Here is a 23,377-nt window from a genome sequence, read left to right on the forward strand (position 1 = left end):
CCACCGCTTCTCGTCCTTCGCGCCCGCCTCTCTAGTCCTAATGCTCTCTAACGAGCCCCGGATGTGATAAGCGGACCCAAATTAACACCGCAGTGGCGGGCGCGGTGGGTGAGCGGAGCTCGGTGACGAGTCGGAGCGATTCTTTGGTCGACGCCGGGTCGTTCGGGGAATGGTTACGCCCGCAGGTTCTAGGGACCGTCTCTGAAGAGACTACATTGGAGGGAAACGGAGGCCGGCGGGAACACTAGGGGGAAGGGACCCGGGCCTTGAACAACTGCTGACTAATCGGCGGGCGGCGGAGAAGGGGGTGGCGTGCCGACCGGTCGGCCGGGGTCACGCGCCGGAGGGCGAGCAGAATGGCTCGGGCCTCGGCGGGAAGCTAGAGTACCGCCTGCCAGCCGAGGGCCCCACTCGGCCTTCGGGGGGCGGGGGGCGCGCTCCGCAGTGAGTACCCCGGACACGTGGCCCGGCCCGCGGGGGAGGGAGCCGAGACCGGTGGGCTGGACGGGAGGCCCTGAACGTAGCGCCCGGCCCGAGCCCCCCCCCCACGTAACGATCGAGATTTGCGAAGTCTCTTAATCACCCCTCATCCAACACTCTGTTTTTACAGAAGGGGAAACTGAGGCCCAAGGAATTTGGTTACATCTCCTAAAGTCACAAAGCTGAGTCTCACCCACACCTGGGACCCCCCCACCCCTAACTGTCCATGACCCGGAAGAATCATCCCCATCCCTATCTTTCCACTCTGTCCTTCCGGTTTCCCGGAGAGGTAGGCGGGGTCCGAGGGTACACAGCTCCATTTTATAGATAAAGAGACTGAGATCTGCAGCGTTCAGATCCCAGTTCAGTTTGTCCAAGGGCAAGTCTCTTACTCTTGTTAAAGTACCCCGGGGGGAGGGGCGGGGGGAGGGTGCAGGAGGATAGCAGTGCCGCAAGACTGACACCAGCCTGACTTCTTGGAATCAACCCGATCTCCCTAGGTGGATGCCCAGGTCCTGCAAACGGCAGGGCTCATTCAAATCCTTGAGAGGGACCTGGAACAAAGCTACTGTCTTTCTTTTCAACGAACACATACAAAGCAGGAGCTCTGTGCTAGGAGCACCCTGGGAAACTTGGCCGTGAGTGAGAGGAGCATCCCTCCTCCCCCAGTTCAGATCACCTGCCTAGAAAACTGGCCAAGCGGTACTCATTAGATAGGGTAGGCTCCATGATGGTGGGGGCGAGGGGCGCTTTGAGCTGGGCTTCAGAGGATGAGTAGGAGTTTGCTGTTGGCGAAATGGAGCGAAAGACATTGCAGGCAGAGTTTTCCATATTTTTTCTGCAAGAGAGTGGCAGGTGGGTTTTAATGCCAAGGATGCCCCTGACAAGGGAGCAGATGAGGCAGCCCTCTTATCTCTGGCATTTCCCTTCCTATCCTGTGACATCGGCTCAGTTGGAGTCCTGAGACATGCTAGGGTACCAGAGTGAGGGGATTCCAGCAGGGCTTAGAAGACAGGCTGGATGTGAGGAGGGAGAACGCAGGAGGGAAAGCCTTGCCTCGAGGGCAGGGGATTGACACGATTGAGCAGCTGGGCTGGAGCGGCTGCTTCCGTGTTGAGGCCTCCCCCTTGGTGGGGACCACCTAGGTGGCTACCATTTATCCAGCAGGAGTTGTGGGCCTGCCTAGTCCATTCCTTTTTCATATCCTACAAGGAATGAATTTTCTTAATCCCCAGTTTACAGATGAGGAAGGAGAGGCTCTAGACTTGCTGAGAGAGGAGTCGACAACAGGAAGAAGTGAAGTGGATCCTGGAAGCTTCCTATGAAAGTGAGGGTTGGGCCAGAGGGGCTGTGATCAGGGCTGGAGGAGGGGTGTCTCTGTCTGGTGTCACTGTGTGGACTCCGGCTGCCCCTCCTCCAGACCTCCGGCTCCACTAGCTCCCTAATCTGCCTGCCCTTTGGCTGGCCTTGCCCGCTCGGTCAAGGGCAGCTGAGGCCACCTGGAGCTCTTAAGTCAGTGGAGGGGAGCGGGAGGAAGGTGGCTAGTCTGTAGCCAGAGGGAACAGGGAGGCAGAAGATGGCCTTCAATTTGCCCCGTTGGGGCTGTACAAATCCTTCCAAAATTGGGGAGCCCAGTGTCCCAGTTCAACTTCCCATTCCCCGTGCTTCCCACTCCAGGCTCCTTTTCAGGGCCCATGAGGGCCTGACCTCCTCACATTCTCACACACAGGCAGGTGGGACAGCGAAATGGCTAAGCACATGGCCAGGCTCTGAACTCTTCTGCGGCCGAGTTCCTGCACTGACCTCTCCAGCCTCAGTTTCTACTTCTGTAAAGTGGTGCTATTGCTATGGTAGCTGAAAGGAGGTCAGATAAAAGCTGCAATAATAACTATTGTTATTGTTTTCCTTTCCCCCTAGCACACAGTCCCACGGCCACCTTTGAGCACCTTCAGCCGAGTTATGCGTGCCAGAGGCCCCCCTGGCCTCCCGACCCCGGCGCTGCCTCTCGCTTCCTCTGTCCTGATGCTGCTAATGAGCGCCCTGTGGCTGTTGGGGGCCGGCCCCAGCCTCGTCCTGGCCCCAGAGCTGCTGCTGGACCCTAGGCAGGGTGAGGGCCGGCCACATGGGCCTTGGAGGCAGGAGATTTGCTGTAGGGCCTGCGACCAGTTGGCAGGAGCACGTGCATCCTGCAGCGGTCAGGCAGGGGTCAGACCCAGTGCCCCAGGAAGGTCCGCCTCGGCTGGGAGCATGCCCAGCTCAACCACAGCCGAGCAGGGAGGGCAGAGGGGCAGCACAGGATTGGGAGCCTGTGAGTAGGAATTCTTTTCAGATGGCTCCCCTGTCTGGTGGCTTTCCCTTAAACTAAAGCTTTCAGCTAAGCCCGAAAATGGAAAGGAGGAGCTAGGGGTTTGAGGACTGGCAGGAGCTGAGCACCTGTTTCCCAAGAATTTGAGGAACTCAAATGATGCTCACAGAAGTGAAGTGACTCACCTATGTTGGTTGCTCTTAAGAAGACTGATTGTTGGGTCTGGCTTGTTCTACTTAAAGCAGCAGGGGGGCGGGTAGCCATAGCGTTTGGAAGCCCTTGGTCCCCTCCACCAGGGGTGAAAGTGCTGGCCGTGAGCAGGCTCTGACTCCCCTGGGGGGGAGGCTGGCTTGGTGGACGGCCCCGGCACACCTGGGCCAGACTCGGGGGCCACAGCCCCTAACCTGGCACATAAGCCGCTTCTCTCCCCCAGCGCACCGGCTGCTCACACATGCCCTGGGCCACACGGCCCTCCCCGGCCTGCTGCTCAGCCTGCTGCTCCTGCCCACGCTGGGCTGGCAGCAGGAGCGCCACCTGGGCACACTGCGGTTCCTGCATGCCTCCAGCCTGCTCGCGCTGGCCTCCGGGCTGCTGGCGGTGCTGCTGGCAGGCCTCGGGCTGTCCAGTGCAGCCGGGGGCTGCGGGTACATGCCCGTCCACCTGGCCATGCTGGCAGGACAGGGTTCTCGCCCTCGACGGCCCCGGGGGGCCCTGCGAGCGTGGCTCCTGCCTTGGCTGCTGCTCGCCCTGACACCACTGCTCAGCTCCGAGCCACCCTTCCTGCAGCTCTTCTGTGGCCTCCTCGCCGGCCTGGCCTGTATCCTTTGCCAGGGCTCAGGGCTGCTGTGGACACGCTGGTTCCGTGGCTGAGCCCCCAGGGTGCCAGGGAGGAACTGGCACGAGGAGTCAGGCCCCCGTCATTCACACGAGCTCCGAGTCTCCTCTCTCCAGCTCTGGGCTGGGGGCTGGGGGCTCGTGGCCACGTAGAGGTGCCAATTACAGTTTAAAGGAGAGCCTGGGCGCCGAGGGGCCCTGGGAGGCGCCTAGTCTGGACGTCCCAGTGCAGATGGCAGCTACACCAAGGCCGTGCAGGATGAGGGGTCCCGATGAGAGGTGGAAGAGGAGAGCATGGGCCCGCAGTCAGCACAGAGGGCGAAGGACCAGGGTGAAAGTGAGCCTGGGGCTCTCCTGGCCTCAGAAGGGGGATGGCCTGCTGCGGGTGTGTTGAACACAGGCTTAATGCCTTGCGGGGTGACACTGCAGTCAGAGTGAACAGTGGGCGCAGGCTGGCCCCGGGGGTTGCTTAGGACTGGGGACGCCCGGCTGGATCCTGGAGAGGGGAGCGTGTTGCCCTCGCTATGACAGTGCCCAGGGGTGGGCCTGGTGTCACAGGCCTGGGCCTGAGTGAGCCCACAGGTCTCGGGGGATGGCGGGGGGGGGCGGCCGAATCGGCGTGAGACGGGTTTAGGAATGAGGCATGCCACTACCTCTTGCTGGCTGGGTAGCTACGAGCAGGCCCCTTTTCCTCTCTGAGCCTCCGCGCTGATGAGGGTGATGACACTGCTCTGGCAGGGCCACGGTGAGGAGACAGGAGGGAATGCCCGTCACACACTTGGCACGGGACCTGGCATGTGGCATGGGCTCCCCCCAGCTGTATGTGGTTTTCCTTGACCGGCCGCCCTGCCCCGGGCAGACAGACGCGGCCGGGGCCTTCCGGTGGCTGGAGCTCTCGGAGTGGCGGCTGCAGGCGCTGCAGGAGGGTGTCCTATGCAGGGCCCTGGCAGGGTGCTGGCCGCTCCGGCTCCTCCCCGCCCCAGGTGGCCCAGCTGAGCTGCCTGTCGCCCATCCCGCCGGAGCGAGGTGAGGGTGATGCCAAGGACACTGGCCCCAGTGGTGGCAGCCACGCCAGTGGCTGGCAGTCAGCCTTCTTCTGCTTCTGCCCCTCCAGGCCCCCCACCCCTGGACCTCCCCACATGGCCTCCCCTAGCCTCTGGCCCCTCAGTGAAGGCTCAGCCCCGATCCCGCCGGGCCTGAGGCCTGTGCAGCCGCTCTGGGAGGGCTCCTCAGAGGCTGGACTGGCCTGGTCTGGGCCTGGCTTTACCCCGGGGACCCCACTGTGGGCAGCCCTGGACCAGCAGATGCTACAGGAGGGGATCGAGGCCTCGCTGCTTGAGGGCCCAGCCCAGGGCCCCAACAGCCCACTCTGGCTGCCTAAGTCCTCCGTCTCCTCTCTGCGGTAAGGTGGGGTGGGTGGGTGGGGGTTGCCCTGTTGGGGGGCTGGAGGCAGCCCTGACCCTCCCTCCCTGCCCCTTCCCCGCCGCAGGCTGCAGCAGCTGGAACGCATGGGCTTCCCCACGGAGCAGGCGGTGGTGGCCCTGGCGGCCACGGGCCGAGTGGAGGGGGCTGTTGCACTGCTGGTCGGCGGGGAGGTGGGCACCGAGGCGCTGGTGACTCAGGGGAGGGGAGGGCCCGCCCACCCTGAGGGTCCTGGGCCCCCGTAGCACAGGCAGGCCCTCGGGTGAGAAGAGCCCTAGCCCTGTCTGCTGAGAGTCAGGAGGGGGTCTGGGGTAGCCCCCCAGCACCCTGCCCCGGTACTGTTCAGAATAAAACCCAGTTCACTTTTCAGCCTGGATCTGGTGGGGCAGTGCTTGTCTGACTCTTAGGTTGGCATCAGGGGGCTGAGTGAATGAGCGAGCAGTGAACGAACGGCTGACTGCAGCAGGGCAGTGCTTGCTAGACGCCTGGCCGGGGCTGGGGATGACCTGAGCCTCTGCTCTGCCCCCCGACCCTGTCCCCCAGCTGCCAGGTGATGGCCAGGGAGCCCAGCTCCACCCCCCTCAGGGGGACAGCAGAGGCCACAGAGGAGAGCTGCTGGCCTGCCCGGCCGTCTAAGCGCACACAGACCAGCCCGGTGGGCAGTCAGGTGGGGGCCTTTATTGGCTGATACACATCTACCTGCTGGGGCTGTCACAAGCGGTTGTGGAAGCGGGTGGCCCCCTCCTCTGGACCATGGAAGGGACCGAGGGTTCAGGGGTCAGAACTGACACAAGGAGCCCTGGACATCCAGTCAGATCAGGTAGCTTGACCTCAGGGTCAGGAAACCAGCACCAGAAAATGAGGAGGGGTACAGGCGGGCCCCCCAGGTTTGGCTGGGGAGCCGGGAGGCGGGACTGCCCGCCCTCGTCATCCCTGGGCGTGTGGAGGGCTGGGCAGTTGGTGAGACGACAGAAGCTCCAAACCCGCAGACCTCCATAACCCCATTTCACAGAGGGAAACTGAGGCCCAGGGCCCTGAGCAAGGCCTCACCTCTCACCTGGGCCATGCCCCCCTCTCAGGCCCCAGTCCCTGCTCAGCCTCATAGGAGGCAGAGGCACATGGGGTGCCAGGACCAAGACCCCCACCCAAAGGCCTAGGTGGTGGAAGGAACCCTGAGGATATCAATAAATATGGGCAGGCAGACCCCAGAGGCAGCTGGCCCAGGCCAGGCTGGGAAGGGAAGCCTGGCTGGCCCTCCCCAAGGGGCCACCACCACCCTCAGTCTCTCTCGTCTCGGCTCCTGGGGGCCACGATCCGGTAGCTGGCCGTGTGTCCTCCCCTCTTGCCCCGCAGGAGGCTGGGGGTGCCTGTGCTGGCGAGGCTTGCCCCCGACCCCTCTGGTTCTGCCGGAGGGAAGAAGAGAGGGAGGGACAGAGAGAGGCCAGGTTAGTGAGGTCTGTGTGAGGCACCCACCTCCCCTTGGCCCTCTGGGGGTGGGGCTCTGTCGTCTGGAAGCAGAGCTGTGGGAAAGAAGGGGGTCTGCAAAGCTGGTTAGTGCCTGTCCCGCTGGGAGTTACTAGCCCCTAACCCAACTAAAGCACTCAGGGCCTCTACTTGATTTTCTATGACAGGTGGGGATAAACCCACCATGTTTCTGAAATGCTTCGTACGTAGTGGATGCACCATGAAGAAGTACTTTTTCATTAACATATTTTGGATGTGGAGGTGTGCCCTGAGTCATTCCCATTTCATATCTGGGTAAACTAAGGCCAGGCATCACTCTTTCTCTCTCCTTGGGTTACACCACCTGTAGTGGGGAAGGGTTTAGGAAGGCCAGGATCTGCCACTGATCTACTGTGTAGCTTTGGACCTCGGTCAGGGTCTCAGTTGTCTCATCTCTAAGACTCGGGGGATGGTCCAGATACAGAGGCCCTGGGCAACTCCAGTGATTATTGAAGTCAGTTCCGATTTGGCTATGGTGACATATGCCCCAACCTGCAAATTAGCTGGCCCCCAAAAGTAAAACTGAATAATTGGCATTCTTCCCACCTGGAAAACGCCTACTCATCCTTCAGAACACAGATCAGGAGCTACCTCCTCCAGGAAGCCTTCTGTCACTATCACCTCAGTCCTTCTCAAATGGGTTAGGCAGGTTGGAAGGATGGGCTGTTTTTCCAGAGGGAGAGCCCCAGGATGGAGGACTTGGCTGAGCCTCCAAAACCCTGTTCATAGGACCAACACTTGGACTCTGGTTGAGCATCAGCTTCCCACTGAAGGGAAAGCGGCTACAGCCTCATAATCACAAGTGTCTAGTGTCCCGACCCTGTGTCCCATGAACCTCTGGACTGAGATTTGGGGCAGACAGGTATCTGCAGTCACAGTCAACAGACATTTCATGCCCCAAACCAGGGGGCACAGGAGGAGGGTAGCCCAGCGCTCAGGTCCCAACATCAGCTCGGACCGAGTCCTGGCCCCACCATATTCCAGTCATGCGGCCTTGAGCAAGTCCCAGAACCTCTAAGCCCGTTCTGGAATTTGGGGGTGACACTCCTGTAAAGTGTTTAAGGTGACCAGGAGTGGAAAGTGGTTTTCACAGTAAATATTGGATTACAATAGTCACAAGGTTGGTGTGTCTTCAACTCCTGCAGGTCTGGTCACGGTGAGTCGGTCATGAGATGCTGTTTCTGACATGACCAAATTCAGGGCCTTGGTTTCCCCTGGGCCCCCCTCAGTGCCTAGCGGAGCAGAAGGGTTGGAGAACCTGGCTGATGGAGCCCAAAGAGCTGGAGCTTTAGGCCAGACCAAGGGGGCCCCGGGGGCTCACAATTCTCCCTGTGTCACTGTGGGAGTCACACGAGCCCTCTGAACCCATGTTTCTCCCTCTGTGAGGTGGGCATGGTACTGCCCACCTAGAACGCATGTTACAAGGACTGGAGATGATGGATATAAGTTCCCCGGCCCAGGTGACCCGGGTGTGTGACAGCTGTTACTACTATCGTTATCAATCACAGTCTAAACACGAGCCCATCTGGGTATTCTGTTAGCACCTGCTGTGCACGATGCAACAGCGGGGAGGGTTCCATCTCCTCTGCTCCCCTCCTCCCACACCCCCCTTCCAGGCCACACTGAGTGGACATGGGCCCTGCCAGGGGCCTGGCACCTCCTCCCTGGGCTGCTGAAGGAGGGGCGGGGCACAGAGGCAAGGCCACAGTGTGTCCCTTCTGGCTCCTGTCCCAGTCCTCCTCCTGAGAGGGGGCGTGGGGGGGCACCTGACAAAGAGCTGAGAGCCTGGGATTTGGTCCTTGGTCCTGGGAGAGGAGAAGGTCTGGGAGATGGTTGGAGAAGTTTCTAGAAGTTGGGGAAGCCATGTGGCGCGGCGGGAGCAGCTCTGTAAGCAGACCCCGCACACCTTCCCACCCCTGGTGGGCGGGGCTCTGTGGGGGCTGCCTTCCTCCCTCCTCCCAGCACACTCAGAACCTTCCATGACTAATGCAAGGGTCCCATCTTGCAGGAAGGCTTCCCTTCACACTCATCCTTTGGTGCGCCTGTTCCCTGTGGCCCTCACCTTTATAGGTGCTGAAGACCCCACCACCACCAAGGCAGGTACCCTGAGATTGGCCTCTGCACCTGCCCAGACCCAGCACGCAGCAGGTGTGCCCTACATTTTTGCCAAATGAAGGAGATGGCTCCGACCTCAGCTTTCCTTCCTGCTGGGGGCCTCAGTTTCCCCATCTGTAGAACAGACATGAGGTTACATGTGATGTCTGAGGCTGTGTGCACTGAAGCGTTGAGAGATGGGGCGTCTGGGAGAAGAGTGGCTGTTGGGGCCTCTTCGCAGGTAGGGGAGGATTAACCCCAAGGGCAGTCAATCCCTGCCTCTCTCCAGGGCCGCCACAGACTCCAGTTTAACTTGGGGAGACCTCCTCAGCCCCACTGTGTCAGCCAGGTGGGGCTAACCTCTTTTCACGCCTACATTCAAGGACCCTCTCAAACGGGCGCCTGCCAGACCTTCTAGCCTCAGCTCTCGCCCCTCAGCAAACTCACAGGACAATCCCTCTGGGTTCTCCCTGGTCTCGGCTTTTGGCCGTGCTACTCCTCTTGCCTGTTTACTTGCCCCCGGTCCATGCCTTTCAAGTCTCCACTCAGATGCCTCCTCCAGGAAGCCCTCCCGAGGTGCCACACCCCAGCCTGCATCAGGAGCACTTCTGTGCTTTCCTGGTTGCCAGTACTCACTCCGCTATGGTATTCCTCACCCTGGATTTAACACCCAGTTCCAGGGCTCCCCTCCCACCCACCCCCCACCCCCCCCCGCAGCAGCACCCTAAACTCCGCGAGAGCAGGACTGTGTCTGTCTTATCTGCTGGAACCTGTCCGGCGAGGTGCCTGGCACAGGGCAGGTGCTCAATCACTCAGGATCTAGTCACCAGGACCTTCTCTGTGCCAGACACTGTCTGCTGGCCGGATGGAAGGGCTGAAGAGGGGGTGGTGGCTGCTAGTCTGGATCCAGTGTTGGGAGGTGCCGTCTGCGTTCCCAGGCCCTTCCTGGCAGGGGCTGCCCCTGCCTGCCCGCCCTGCCGTTACCTGGCCAGATGATGGCTTCCAGCAGGGTGACCCGTCTGGCCAGGAGCTCCAGCTGAGCCTGCTGCTGCAGGAAGCTCTGTAAGCTAGGAGCCTGATGGGAGATCGAGAAGAGCAGACGGTGCAAGTCTGGCCTCCGGGGGCGGGCTGGGCCGGGGAGTTGAGGGGAGGGGCAGGAACCTGGGCTCGAGTCTCTGTCAGGATCTTGGTCTCTCCTTCTAAGTGGGGACGGGGCTCACTTGGCTCCTTAAGTGACCAGATGGGTGGAGAACTGGTGGATGAATGCCTGGGGGAGGATGTCCCAGCCCACTCCCAGGTCATCCTGGGACCAGGAGGGCCTGCTGAGTGAGTGCCTCTGGGGTCAGAGCTGGAGGGTGGTACATCACCCAGAATCCCCTGGGACCCGAGCCTGGCTGTGTCACCCACAGTCCCCTGCCCTGCTGGAGTCTAGCCCTGTGACCTGCTGGCCCGTGGATGTGCACACTGGCTCTGCCTGGAGTCTGGATCCATTGCCCATAATCCTCCCGGTGGCCCAGGTTCTGACGTTATTACCCATGATCCCCTGTACTGTTGCAGTCTGGCTCTGTTACCCACAATCCTCTGCTGCCCATCATTCCCTTCAGACTCAAAATCTGTCAGCCCTGACACCTCTGCAGGCCTGGAAACCACATTACCCAGTTTCTGGAGCCCCAGGTCTGACCACAGGGGTGGAGGCCTGGGTTTCTGGGGCGCCCCACTTCCCCTGTGGACTCGTGGGACCAGTCATCGAGGGATGAGTGCTCTTGACCTTTCACATCCCCACCTGGAGAAGGTCAGGTACCTTCTCCAGCCTCTTGACTGGGCCCAGGCAGCTCCACCCTGGGGGGCCTGGGGAAGGCTGGCGGGCGGGGGCTGGGCTGTCTGTCCATCTGTCTCTACTCACCATAGAGCCCAATCATTGTTTCCAAGATTAAAACCCTCTCAGCTAAAATCTTCAAAGCCTCGCGTAGTTGGTGCAACCCCTCCCCCTGTGGAGGAAAGAGACAGATGCAGCCGTGAAGGGGGCAGGGGAGGGGGGCCCTGCAAAGCTTGTTGGAGGCCCATGCCCCACCCTGGGCATGCACCCGCAGCCCCTCACCACCTGCCACAGCCCAGGGCCCACGGACAGCCAGAACAAGACTCGGAGAAGACAGGAGGGGGACAAGGCAGGCAGAAGCAACCCCCTTGGTAGGATCCCACCCAGCTGTCTGCTCTCTGCCCACAGCCCTGCACGTCTTCGCTGCACTGGGGACAGGGGGAAGCCAGTCTGCAGGGGCAGCCCTGCCATCCTGGGGCCTGCCATGAGGCTGCCCCAGAGCCACAGCCGCTCTTGCATCTCTGCTGCCTGAAACCAGCTGTTCTCACAACATCCGCAGGATTCCTGCCACATCCCTGGGCCACTTGCACTGTTGTTTACTTAGCAGTCTTTGAACTGACTCAGTTTTGCCTTCAATACTGTGTCTGTCTCGTCTAATTAACTCCACCACTGGGATCAGGCTACTTTCCAATCGTCTTCCCACTCAAGTCCAAATGAACATATCAGTATAAAATCAGGAGATGTCTGATTGGCATCACTGTTGGGTAGCTAGGCTTAAAATGCTGGCAAGGCTGAAGTCCAGGCCCAGGTGCCCCCTCCCCAGTCCTTTTGGGCCCCTTCCTCCCAAGGGCTCTGATGGCTCCAGGTCCATATGCTGCACACGAGGGAGCCCGGCCCTCAGCCCCGCCCTCTCGTCTCAGCTGAGTCTCCAGCACCCCTCCAGCCCCTCCCCTGGACCTCCCTGCTCTGGGGTCTCCTGTCTCAAGTGGTGCTGACGCTGCCCAGGGCTCTGGTCAGGGACTGCCAGCTGGCCTTCGCCTTCCCTTCTTCCCAGGGTCTGTCCATCTGTCCTTTCCTCCCCCTAGCATAAGGCCCATGGTCTTGTCAAAACTCCACACACCCTTACTCCTTCCTTCCTCTTTCCTAGTCCAGACTAAAGGTACTTCCGGGATGTAGAGATCTTAATTCTGACCAAGCACCAGGACGGCAAGAACTATTCCAGCCCTGACACATCTGGGAGTCTCTTCTGAGTCCTTTACTTACTGCAGATTAAATGAAGGGATGGGGTATAATATGCATCTTGGGACAATTGCTACCTTCAAGGTAGCTCTTCCCACAAAAAACATCTAACGAGTCCTCGCAACGTGGCCGCTCTGAGCGAGCCCATGGCCATGCTAGGACCAGCCCTTATGACCTGGCTGTCCTGTCCACATCACAGGATGGGACTGTTCTCCACTGACTGGCCGTGGAGCCTGGGGGTCACCGGGTCACAGTGACCCCGCTTCAAGTATTAACACCCGTCTAAACGTAGATGACCTTCAGAAACCACGGTAAGCCTCTGGAGCATGGACAGTGGGACAAGCTGCCGTCACACGTCTCCTGATGAGATTCAGTCAGAGGGCACCACCTCCCCAGCTGGTGCACCTGTGGAGGGCGGTTCACCTGCATCTCATCACAGGGAACTGTCAGGCCGGTCTAGACGGAGGGACAGTCTCACAAAGACAACCTCAAGAGAAAGAAGAAAAGGGCAGGGGGCCTGTTCTGGATTGGAAGAACCTAGTGACATGACAACCAAATGCAATACACGAATCTTGATTTGATCTTGGGTTCGTTTTGTTTGTTTGTTTGTTTTAAACCAGCTACAAAATGCATTTTGGAGGTGACTGGTAAAATTTATAGGTAGTGAAGTGAAGTTGCTCAGTCGTGTCCAACTCTTTGCGACCCCATGGACTGTAGCCTACCGGGCTCCTCTGTCCATGGGATTCTCCAGGCAAGGGTACTGGAGTGGGTTGCCATCTGCTTTATAGGTAAGCTGTATACTAAGTAGCTGAATTAATGTCAACTTTTTTAGGGGTGACCGTGGTACTGTGGCTCTTTGGGAGAACGTCCATACTCTTTCAAGACACACATTGATGTGTTGGGGGAGATGCAGATGAGGTCTGCAACTTACTTTCCAATGGATTAGGAAAAAAGATCTGTAAATATATAAAGAGTGAAAGAACAAATGTGGCAAAATAGTAATAACTGGTCAGCCTAGAAGAAGGGTATAAGGACAGTCATTGAACTAACTTTTCTATATATTTGAAATTTTTCAAAGTAAAAATCTGGGGGGGAAATGCAAAAATAAATATTCTGGGTAAGTGGCCTGCTATTTGCATCGATGATGCCCCAGTGCCCCCAAGCCTGGCCTGAGTGTCCAGGGCCTGCTGGACAGCCCCTTAGCTGTCACACAGACATTCCCGGTTTCCACAGAGAAAGCTCAGAAGGTCAGCTTCTCCTGGCTGTCTTCTGTCTTTCTCTATTGTAAACATCTCCCTTAACTTCTCGCCCCCTCATCCCACAGCCAGACTAGCACCCACGTGTCTCTCAGCTCCACTGACATCTGTCCATCTTCACTGTCCGCCTCCCAGTTCCGGCCCCCACAGCCTCTTGCCAGGATGACGAGGACAGCCTCCTGTCTAGTCTCTCTTTCTGCTCTCACGTTGCTCCCTTTTCCCATCCATTCTCCACGTGGCAATCAGAGGGATCTTTTGCTAATAAAAATCTGACCATATCACTCCCCTGCTTAACATTTCAATGAGTTGCTTCCCACCACCTACAGCACAAACTTCACATTTCTCAATATGGCCTCTTAAGTCCCAAAAGCCTCTTTGGCTGTGTCTCACTCCTTGCCTGTCACCCTCTGTCGCTCCAAGTATTTGCAGCTCCTCAGACACCCCAGGCTTGCCCTTGCCCCAGGGCCTTTGCACATGATGTTTCCTCTCCTCTGCCAGGCCTCAGCCTGAGTCTCCCCAACAAGAAGATGCTGAATTGCCCCTGCCATCACAGCTGAGCTCCCCCCTGTCCTGTCACTTCTGGTTACTGGTCTGTTCCCTCCCACCCCTACTGTGACCACTCTGAAGGTGGGGACTGTGTCCAGATCACATCTGTGTCCACAGTGCCCAGTCTGGGGCCTGGCACTACCAAGGAGGTGCTTGGGGACAGTTAGCTGGCTCCCCCAGCCCTAGGAGCTGAAAAGCCTGGGCTTCAGTTCCAGCTCTGCCAACAATTCACTCTGTGGAGTTGGACCTCAGCTTTTCCTATCTGAATAAGGGGTATGGGCTTTGGTCTGCATGGGCCAGTGCTTGCAGCGCATCCTCATGACCACTGGGTGTCACTGCTGAGCCACAGCGAGGTCAATGTCTGCAAGAGCTTCTCCAAGTGGGGACTAGCAGGTGAGAGTGGGAACAGGAGCCCTTCCCCACGCAGACCTCATCCCCACCTGCCCCCAACAGAGCTGGCCCCCCAGCCCCCAGAGCCTCATGCAGCCCCCAGCCCAGCAGGTCCCCTCCCAGGCAGGCGGCAAGCAGGGACAGAAAAGCAGGTAGGTGGGTGAGGGGAAGGCAGGTGGATGGGCAGGGGCCCTGCTACCTCATGGCGGTGGAAGTCTCTCCCAAAGGTGGTTCTGAGTTTGAGGTCTGTTCTGAGAGAGCTCAGGCATCTGTCTTCCTGTTGGGCCCCCCATATAAGGATGGGGCTGCCCAGCCTAATTCAGCCTTCATCCCACCTCTCCCACCTCCCCCAGGCCTCTGAAGAAGCCAGTGAAGGGGCCGGAAGGCTGGGATCTCCTGGGTCTAGCTGACCCCCAGCCCAGCTCATGCCGATGCTGACAGTATGCTTAAGAGACTCTGGAGCCACTAGGGGGTGGAAGGTGGGGAAGCGAGTAGGGTGGCAGTGAGGGGCTGGGAGAGGCTTGACAGAGAGGTAGCAGGACCCCACGCGTCATGGGAAGACACAGGGGAGGGCTCGTGCATGGGGGGTGGCTCCCACGGCTGTATCCATCACTGACCCACAGTCAGGAGCACAGAGCGCAGGGCAGGTGCTGGGTGCTCCCCTGTCTTCATTAACTAGGGCCTGCCAGGAAGTAGGGCGTCCCAGCCAGACTGCACCAGGAGCGGGTGGGGGAGGGAGGGGGCACAATGCCAGCCTCCAGAAGAATGCCCCAATGGCCTCTCCTGTCTGCCCCCATCCCAAATGTCCGTTTTCCAAATGCCTCCTATGGCAGTGGTGGTTTCCAGGTCCCTGCATTGTGGGGCTTCTGGTGCTCCCTCCATGTTTCCTGGTGGGGGGCGGTGATTTCTAGGCCCTGAAATTCATTCACTGCAACTCTCTCTCGTGACGGTGAAGGCTTCTAGGTCCCCTTTCCCATTTATTCTATATCTTCTGTGCATGTGACGGTTTCTAGGCTTCCTTTGTGTACAGTGGTTTCTAGATCTCCTTATTTCATTTTCCATGGTTCTCTGGTGCGTATGGCAGTTTCTAGGCCTCTCCTTCCCCTCCTCATGGGTTTCCTGTGGATATGATGGTGTTGAGGACCTCATGTTAATTGTACGTCTTCTGGGTACAATGGATCTAGGTCCCTTGACTTCATTCACCATGTACACTGGGTCCATGATGGTTTCCAGGCCTCCCTTCCTATGATTCACCATTTCCAATGTGTTCGGTGGTGTCCAGTGCCCCAGCCCTTTTACCAAAGGGCTCTTGTGTACCTCGGCGTTTCTGCACCTCCCTTCCTGTGCTTCACGGCTTTCCTAAGGCCTTCTGGCCCCCTCTTCTGTGTGGATGTTGTTTTCCTGCTTCCCTTTCTTTTGCAGACAGGGGAGCAGAAGCCAAAGCCCTTGCTGGGAAGGGCTACGGCGGCAGGGCATGCAGTCTGGACTGGGTCAGCCCAAACTGCCCAGGAGGAAGCGGCAGGGTCACCCCGGCCTGCAAAGGCCGCAGAGAGAAGACAGAAACAGGGCGGAAGACAGAGAGTGTAGGTCTGCTGATAAGGCCGGCCCTGCCCACTGGGGAGGGGCAGGCTGCGGGGAGGGGGCAGGGGCTGAGAACTGGCAAGGCTCTGCCTGGGGAGACCAGGTTGCAAAGGGGATTTGGATGGGCTGTCCCCACCCCCGTATAATCTCCTGAGTGTCCAGGGCAGGGGGGCAGCGGGACGTCAGCGCTGGGCTAGAGCTTACCCAGTGGCTCTTCTCACCAGGGTCTCCTTTGGGGCCAGGTTCTCCCTGCGAGGAGAGAGAGAGGTAGGAGCAGTGAGAGAGGGAAGCAAAGAGGGCTTGGGGGTTGTGGGGGGAGAGAGAGAGAGGCTGAGCTAGGCTGAGACGGAGAGAGATAGGGAGTAGTTTGTTTGGACTAACACAAGATAAAAATGCAAAAAAACCCCAACTGTTGGAAGGCAATGGAAAGTGATAAAAGAATAGCCAGTAACTGAAGGATATCTGACCTTAGAAAGAAGGGAACCACACTGGATAACGTCCATGCTTTTATGGTTTTTCCCCTGAGGGCTCATCCCAGGCCCCTCTGCCTGGCAAATGGCTCAAGCGGGAAGCTTTGGTCTTCCTGGCCTGAGGAGTCAGAGGCTGGGGTTGAGACCGCAAAGGAGGAGGAAATTGAGGGGAAGATACTGGAAAGCAGAGAGCCACAGCAGGGAAGCAAAGTCAGTAGAGACTCTCTCCTCTAATCCTTGGATGGTCCGCAAACTGCCCATCCTAAAGTCACAAAGCTGAGGGCTTGCCCTCAGCTAGAGCAAAAGTCAACACTCATCAGAGGATGATTCTCTTCACTATGACATCTACATTGTCCAATATGCAATACAAAATTATTAGACATGTGAAGAAACCAAAAAATGTGACCCATCCTCAACAGAAAAATCAGTCCATAGAAACAGATCCATAGGCAACCCAGATATTTGAATTACTAGACATGGAGTTGAAAATATCTGTGACACAAACTGTTGGGTGTAAAATAGGCTTAAGAATGTATTGTAAAACACAGCGAATATAGCCAATATTTCATAATAACTATAAATGGAAAGTAACCTTTAAAATTTGTATTAAGTTTAAAAATTTTTGATAAAATAGAATAAAATAATTTTTAAATTAAAAAAAATCCGTGACAAATATGTTAAAAGAATCTAGTGGAATTGATATAATGGGTGATAAGATAACAAATTTCAGAAGGGATGTGAAAATTATAAAGAAGAATCAAATGGAAATCCTAGAAATGAAAATAATATTTGAAATAAAAAATTCATTAGCTGGGATTAACTGAAGATGGGCCATAACAGAAGAGAGAATCAATTAACTTGACAACGGGTCAATGCAACAATTCTAACTGAAGCACAAAGAGAGGAAAGGCTTTTTTTTGAAAATTGACAGAGCCTCAGTGACTCACGGGAGCCTCCCTTAAGCATAACTGGAGTCCCAGAGGAAAGAAGCAAGGGCAGAAACAGGAAAAACATTTGAAGACACATCAACCATTTTTTTTTTCCCCAAGTGTGATTGAAGATCAAAACAAAACAGATTTCTGGTTTCTGGTCCAGCATATAAAGAGCTTAGAAGTCACCATTCTGTCCTCACAATAAGTAAGGAGCTGAACAAATTGAAAAATCAACAGTTCTTCTTTGAGCCATCAAAGATGTAAGGTCACCAGGCAAGCTGCTGCCTACACCTCCCCACCCCCATCCCAAGCTGCAGAGACAGACAGACAGGCGGGCCGCAGCTGAGTGGAGCAAGAGCCTTCCTGGGAACCCAGTGCCAGGCTGGTGAAACCTAAAAGTAATTGCCAAAATGCTGGAGGCTCAGTGTGGACAAGTCCCAGAGCTGAAAATTCCAGGGGACCCAGTCTCTGGGTGGGGCTGATGGTGGAGTTGGCGGGGTGGCAGAACACTTTCATGAGTTTTACCTCCAGGAGCTCTAGCTGGTCCTCACAGTGAACCCTGGAGAAAAATCCCCTCCTGTTTTTTTTGTTGTTTTTTTTTTTCAGGGAGAGGGGAGAGGAACCATCTTGAAACACCCCAGAGCATTCAGTTCTTCTTAACAAGGCCTGCCCAAAGGAGAAGCTACTTTTCCAGAGCCTAACTGGCTGGTCTTATCTGTCCCTGATTAACATGGGAGTAGGGAAATACCCATCTTTAGCCAATTTTAGCCTTTGACATGGGAGAAGGGAAATACCCCAATTCCAGCCCGCTCTGGCCATCTTGTTCCAGGTAAAGGGGAGAAACCAAAATAAAATTGAGAAGCACTTGTGAGGTTCACCGCCCAGGGGCACAGGCTCAACGAAACCCTGAGACCTAACAATACAACCACAGAGCACTTCCTCCCGACCCCTCACCACTGCCTTACTAAAGGCCTGCTTGCTGCAGAGGATTGTTCCCATTGCTGTTTAGTCGCTAAGTTGTATCTGACTCTTCTGCGACCCCATGGACTATAACCCGCCAGGATCCTCTGTCCTGGGATTTCACAAGCAAGAATACTGGAGTGGGTAGCCATTTCCCTCCTCCAGGAGATCCACCCGACCCAGGGATCAAACCACGTCTCCTGCATTGCAGGTGGATTCTTTACCACTGAGCCACCGGGGAAGCCCACATCATATCTACCTTTCAACAGAAAATTTACAAGATGTACTACAAGGCAAAAAACACAGTTTTAAGAGGCTGAATAAATATCATAACTGGAGTCAGATAGGCTATGTATGTTGGAATTATCAGATAGGCTTTAAAAAAACGCAAATATACAGAAGGAAAACTGCTATGATTAATACCAAGGGCTTGCATGGGAAAAATAGACAACGTTTAAGAACAGATGGCTAATATAAGCAGAGAAATGGAAATTCTAAAAGCCAAAGAGAAACACTAGAGTTCAGCTGAAGGCCCTCTTTATAAGGTCAGTTAGCTGAGGACAACCACATTCTTCCCAGGCCTCTTAATAAATACTCCTACCCCAGCAAAGGCCCTTCTTGCTGGTATCAGAGACCATGGTCCAGAAACACAAATCCAACAGAATTTCAGCCTTTAGTCTCCCAGATCACACCTTCCCTGAAGTTCTACCTAGAACAGGAAAAAAATCACGAGAACGCTACCTCAGTCTGCTCAGTCTGCTGGCCAGGAGTCTTAGGCTCCTCAGTCTGCTGGCCAGGATTTCATGCTCCCTTAAAGCATCTTTAAGGGAAGGACAGCGTGACAGGGGAGGAGCACGGGAGAGAGTCAAAGGTGCTGACCAGTTCTGTTTCTTAAGCTTTTTGTGTTGGACGCATGGGCCTAAGATCTAATATTATTTAGATTTTTCCTGTTAAAAGTATTTTGGTACAGTAGATGAGAATCCACCTGCCAATGCAGGGGACACAGGTTCAGTCGCTAGTCCGGGAAGACCCCACATACCGTGGAGCAGCACAACTGCTGAAACCAGTGGGTTCTAGAGACCAACAGCCACAGCTACTGAAGCCCGTGTGCCCAGAGCCTGTGCCCCACGAGAGAAGCCACTGCAGCGAGCGGCCTGTGCACTGCGGTGAAGAGCAGCCCCGCTCACCGCAACTAGAGAAAAGCTCGCATAGCCACAGAGACCCAGCGCAACCAAAAATAAAAATCAATCAATTCATTAAAATATTTTTCATTCTTCTCAAGCTCACATGGAACATTCACCAAGGCAAACCACATTCTGGCCCATAAAATATATCTCAACAAATTAAAAAGAATGAACATCATACATTGGGCTTCCCTGATAGTTGGTAAAGAATCTGCCTGCAATGCAGGGGACCCCGGTTCGATCCCTGGGTTGGGAAGATCCCCTGGAGAAGGGAAAGGCTACCCACTCCAGTATTCTGGTCTGGAGAATTCCATGGACTGTACAGTCCATGGGGCTGCAAAGAGTCAGGCACAAGTGAGCGACTTTCACTTTCACTTTCCAGCATCATACAATGTATGCTCTTAGACCATAGTGGAATTAAACTGGAAATCCCTAACAAAAGGTAACTGGAGGGACTTCTCTGACAGTCCAGTGGTTAGGACTCCACACTTGCACTACACGAGGCTTGCGTTCCATCCCTGGTTGGGGAACAAAGGTCCCGTAACACGGCACAGCCGAAAAGAAAAGAAAAAGAGAATTAGAAACTCCCCAGTACTTGGAGATTAAACAGATTTCTAAATGACACACGGGCCAAGGAATAAATCTCAAGAGAAATTTTAACATACTCTGAACTACATGAGAATAAAACTGCTACTTAGCAAAATTTGTGAGAGGCTGAAAACAGTGCTCAAAAGAAAACTTAACTATAAAGGTACAGTAGTGAAGACAGTGTGGTATTGGCGAACAGTTAAATAGGTCAATGGAACAGAGTAGATAGCCCAGAAACGGAATCACATAAATACTGTCGACTGAGCTTGGACAAAGGAGCAAAGGCAACACAATGGAACAAAGATAGGAGCTTCCCTGGTGGTCCAGTGGCTAAGATTCCATACTCCCAATGCAGGGGGCTAGGTTCAATCCCTGCTCAGGGAGCTAGATCTCACATGCAGCGACTCAAGAGTTTGCATGCGGCAGCTAAAGATCCTGCATGCTGCAACAAAGATGGAAGAGCCCATGGACCACAATTAAGATCAGTCTAGTTAATTAACTAATTTTAAAAAACTGGTTAAAATATGCAAAAACATGAATCTAGACACAGATCTCATATTCTTAACAAAAATCAACTCAAAATGTATCACAGACCTAAATGTAAAATGCAAAACTATAAAATTCCTAGAAGATAACATAGGAGAGAACCTAGGTGACCTTGAGTTTGATGATGGCTTTTTAAATGCAATGCCAGAAGCACAATCCATGAAAGGAATCATTGATAAGCTGGACTTCATTAAAACTACAAACTTTTACTCTGCAAAAGCGAGTGTCAAGGTAATTAGAAGACAAGTTATAGACTCGGAGCAAATACTTGCAAAAGATATACCTGATAAGGGCTTCCCAGGTGGCGCTAGTGGTAAAGAACCCCCCCTGCCAGTGCAGGAGACAAAAGAGATGCTGGTTTGATTCCTGGGTAGGGAAGATCCCCTGGAGGAGGGCATGGCAACCCACTCCAGTATTCTTAACTGGAGAATCTCCAAGGACAGAGGAGCCTGGTGGGCTACAGTCCACGGGGTTGCCAAGGGTTGGACACAACTGAGGCGACCGAACACACAGGCATACCTGATAAAGGTGTATAAAGGTATATCTTTGTATATCCAAAAAATACAAAGAACTCTTAAAAATTCAACAGGAAGAAGACAACCTAATTTAAAAAGTTCTTGCACAGCAAAGGAAACCATCAACAAAATGAAAAGGCAACCTATGAAATCAGAGAAAATACGTGCAAACGACATATCCGATAAGGAGTTAATATCTGAAACATAGAAGGAACTTATACAACTCAATAGCAAAACCCCAAATAAGCCGATTTAAAAATGGGCAAAGGACATGGATAGACAGTTTTGCAAAGAAGACATATAAGTGGCCAATGGGTGAAAAGATGCTCGACATGACTAGTCATCAGGAAAAGGCACCTGCTGGGACGTCTGTTTTCAAGAAGATGAGAGATAATGAATGCTGGTAAGAATTCAGAAAAACAGGAGCCTTTGAATACTGCTAGTGGAAATGTAAACTGGAAATGTAAAATGTAAACTTCAACCATTATGGAAAACAGTATGGAGGTTCCTCAAGAAATTAACAGTAGGGTACCCATCCAAAGAAAAGGAAACCACTGTCTTGAAGAGGTACGTTCACTGCAGTATGTTTCATGATGGCCAGGATATGGAAAGAACCTGCATCCAAAGATGGATGAATGGATAAATACAACGTGCGGTATTTACACACACACACACAATGGAATATTATTCAGCCTTTAAAAGCGGGGGGGGGGGGTGGGGAATCCTGCTATTTGTGACAACACGGATGAATGTGGAGGGCATTATGCTAAGCAAAATAGGCCAGACAGAGGAAGACAAACACCGTATGGTGTCACTTATATGTGGAATCCGAAAAACAACCAAAAACATTGAAGTCAGAGAAACAGTGGAACGGTGGTTGCCAGGGACTGGGTTTGGGGGAGGGAGAGGATGGAAAAAGGTTGGTGAAAGGATGCAAACTTTTAGTTATAAGATGACTAAGTTTTTTTTTTTTTTCTTTTGGCTGAGCCATGGGGATTGAGGGATCTCATTCCCTCAACTAGAGACTGAACCTGGGACGTGGCAGTGAAAGTGCTGAATCCTAATTGCTGAACTGCCAGGGAGCTCCCAGATGACTAAATTCTAACCTAAGGATCTAATATATACTATGGTGACCAGAATGAATTGAAATTTACTAAGAGTCTATCTCAAGTATTCTCAACACGCACACATACACAGTGTTTCTTACAAGAAAACATTTCTCATAAAACTAAACTTACTTTTATCATATGATCCAGCAGTTGCATTCATTGATATTTAACCAAAGTAACTGAAAACTTACATCCACACAAAGACCTACACCTAGATGTTTATAGCAACTTTATTCACTATTGCCAAAACTTGGAAGCAACCAAGATGTCCTTCAGTAGGTGAATGGATAAATGAACTGTGGCACATATGACGTAATATTATTCAGACCAAGAGAATTAAAAGGAGCTATCAATCCATGAAGACAAGCTAGAACCTGTAATATATATTACTAAGTGAAAGAGGCCAATCTGAAAAGGTTACATACTGCATGGTTCCAGCTATATGACATTTTAGAAAAAGCAAAAACATACGAGACGGTTAAAAGATTAGTGGTTGCCAGGTGTTATAGGGGAGGGAGGGATAAGTAGGCAAAGCATAGAGGATTTTAAGGGCAGTGAAATATTCTATATGATACTATGATGGTGTATACACATCACGATACATCTAACAATATCTGTAGACTGTACAGCACCAAGAATGAACCCTAATGTAAACTATGGACTTCGGGTGATAATGACATGACAATCTGGGTTCATCAACTGCATCGAATGTACCACTGTGATGTGAGACATCAGTGGTGGGGGAGGCTATCCACGTGTGGGGACAGGGACAATATGGGAACTCTCTGTACTTTCTACTCTATTTCGCTGTGAACTCAAAAAATGCTGTAAAAAAGAATTGTATTCACTAAACAAAATAACCAACAAAAGCAAGACCCAGAAACCTTACAGACCCAGGAATTTCAGCCAACCCAAAGCAGAATAAACACAAAAAAATCACACCCAACCACACCATGATCAATCTGATGAAAACCAAGGATAAAGAGAAAAGTCTTAAATGCCAAAGGAAAAAAAAGACATATTATGCACTGGGGAAAAACAGTAGGAACAACAGCCAGTTTCTCATGAGAAATTATAATGGTCTACGTAAACCAGAAGACCACGGAACAATATCTTTACAGTACTAAAGGGGAAGGAAACTGCCAACCTATCATTTCATAGCCAGTGAAAATAACTTCCAAAAATTAAGGTTAAATAGAGACAGTTTTAGATAAACAAAAGCAGTGAGGATTTGTTGCCAGCAGACACACATTACAAGAAAGGCTAAAGGATGTTCTTTAGGCTGAAGAGAGATGATACTGTATGAAAATCCGAATCTAAAGGAAGGTATGGAGAGTATCAGAGATGACAAACACATTATTAGATGTAAAAGACTTTCTTTTTTTTCATTTTTTAAACTTCTTTAAAAGTCAACTGGTTGTTAAAGCAATGACGACAGTGTACTGCGGGCTTAAAACAAATACAGAAGTGTAATACGTGACGGCCACAGCACAAGGACAGAAGGGGGTGAATTATACATTTGTAATGTTCTTACTTATACACGGAAAGGTATCATAATTTAAGTAAATGGTGCTAAGTCAAGGACACATTTTGTTATCCTTAGAGCA

The 23,377-nt window shown here is 53.6% G+C and overlaps 2 protein-coding genes across 21 annotated transcripts in view; one reads left to right on the forward strand and one right to left on the reverse strand.

Moving 5' to 3' along the window:
• On the forward strand, positions 1-5,573 carry RHBDD3 (rhomboid domain containing 3). 13 transcript variants are annotated; one of them, XM_061141608.1, is made up of 8 exons: positions 123-444; positions 981-1,335; positions 1,716-1,807; positions 2,398-2,587; positions 3,219-3,602; positions 4,483-4,645; positions 4,734-5,021; positions 5,109-5,573. In XM_061141608.1, exons 3-8 carry the CDS (start codon positions 1,802-1,804, stop codon positions 5,284-5,286), a joined length of 1,209 nt encoding a protein of 402 aa, XP_060997591.1. In that variant the 5' UTR covers positions 123-444; positions 981-1,335; positions 1,716-1,801; the 3' UTR covers positions 5,287-5,573. The 13 variants fall into 13 exon arrangements, with proteins under 13 accessions (XP_060997590.1, XP_060997591.1, XP_060997592.1 ...); XM_061141609.1 differs by having other exon boundaries at positions 981-1,198; XM_061141615.1 differs by having other exon boundaries at positions 981-1,118; positions 2,210-2,587.
• A 124-nt stretch (positions 5,574-5,697) lies between these two features.
• Positions 5,698-23,377, reverse strand: part of EMID1 (EMI domain containing 1) — a 38,657-nt gene continuing 20,977 nt past the window's right edge. Inside the window, exons 14-18 of one of the 8 annotated variants that reach the window (XR_009692791.1) lie at positions 15,671-15,715; positions 14,085-14,162; positions 10,542-10,626; positions 9,623-9,713; positions 6,422-6,444 (exon numbers count right to left, since the gene is read on the reverse strand). Coding sequence is in view for 6 of the 8 variants with exons in the window: in XM_061141598.1 (XP_060997581.1) it covers positions 6,320-6,444; positions 10,542-10,626; positions 14,085-14,162; positions 15,671-15,715 (333 nt within the window). In the remaining 2 variants the exon portion in view is untranslated. Of the gene's footprint in view, positions 6,445-9,622; positions 9,714-10,541; positions 10,627-12,424; positions 12,650-14,084; positions 14,163-15,670; positions 15,716-23,377 lie in introns of those variants that run through there. The other 7 variants (XM_061141598.1, XR_009692792.1, XM_061141600.1 and 4 more) reach the window with 7 other exon arrangements.

Source organism: Dama dama, chromosome 5 (assembly GCF_033118175.1).
Source record: "Dama dama isolate Ldn47 chromosome 5, ASM3311817v1, whole genome shotgun sequence".
Classification (NCBI taxonomy): Eukaryota; Metazoa; Chordata; class Mammalia; order Artiodactyla; family Cervidae; genus Dama; species Dama dama.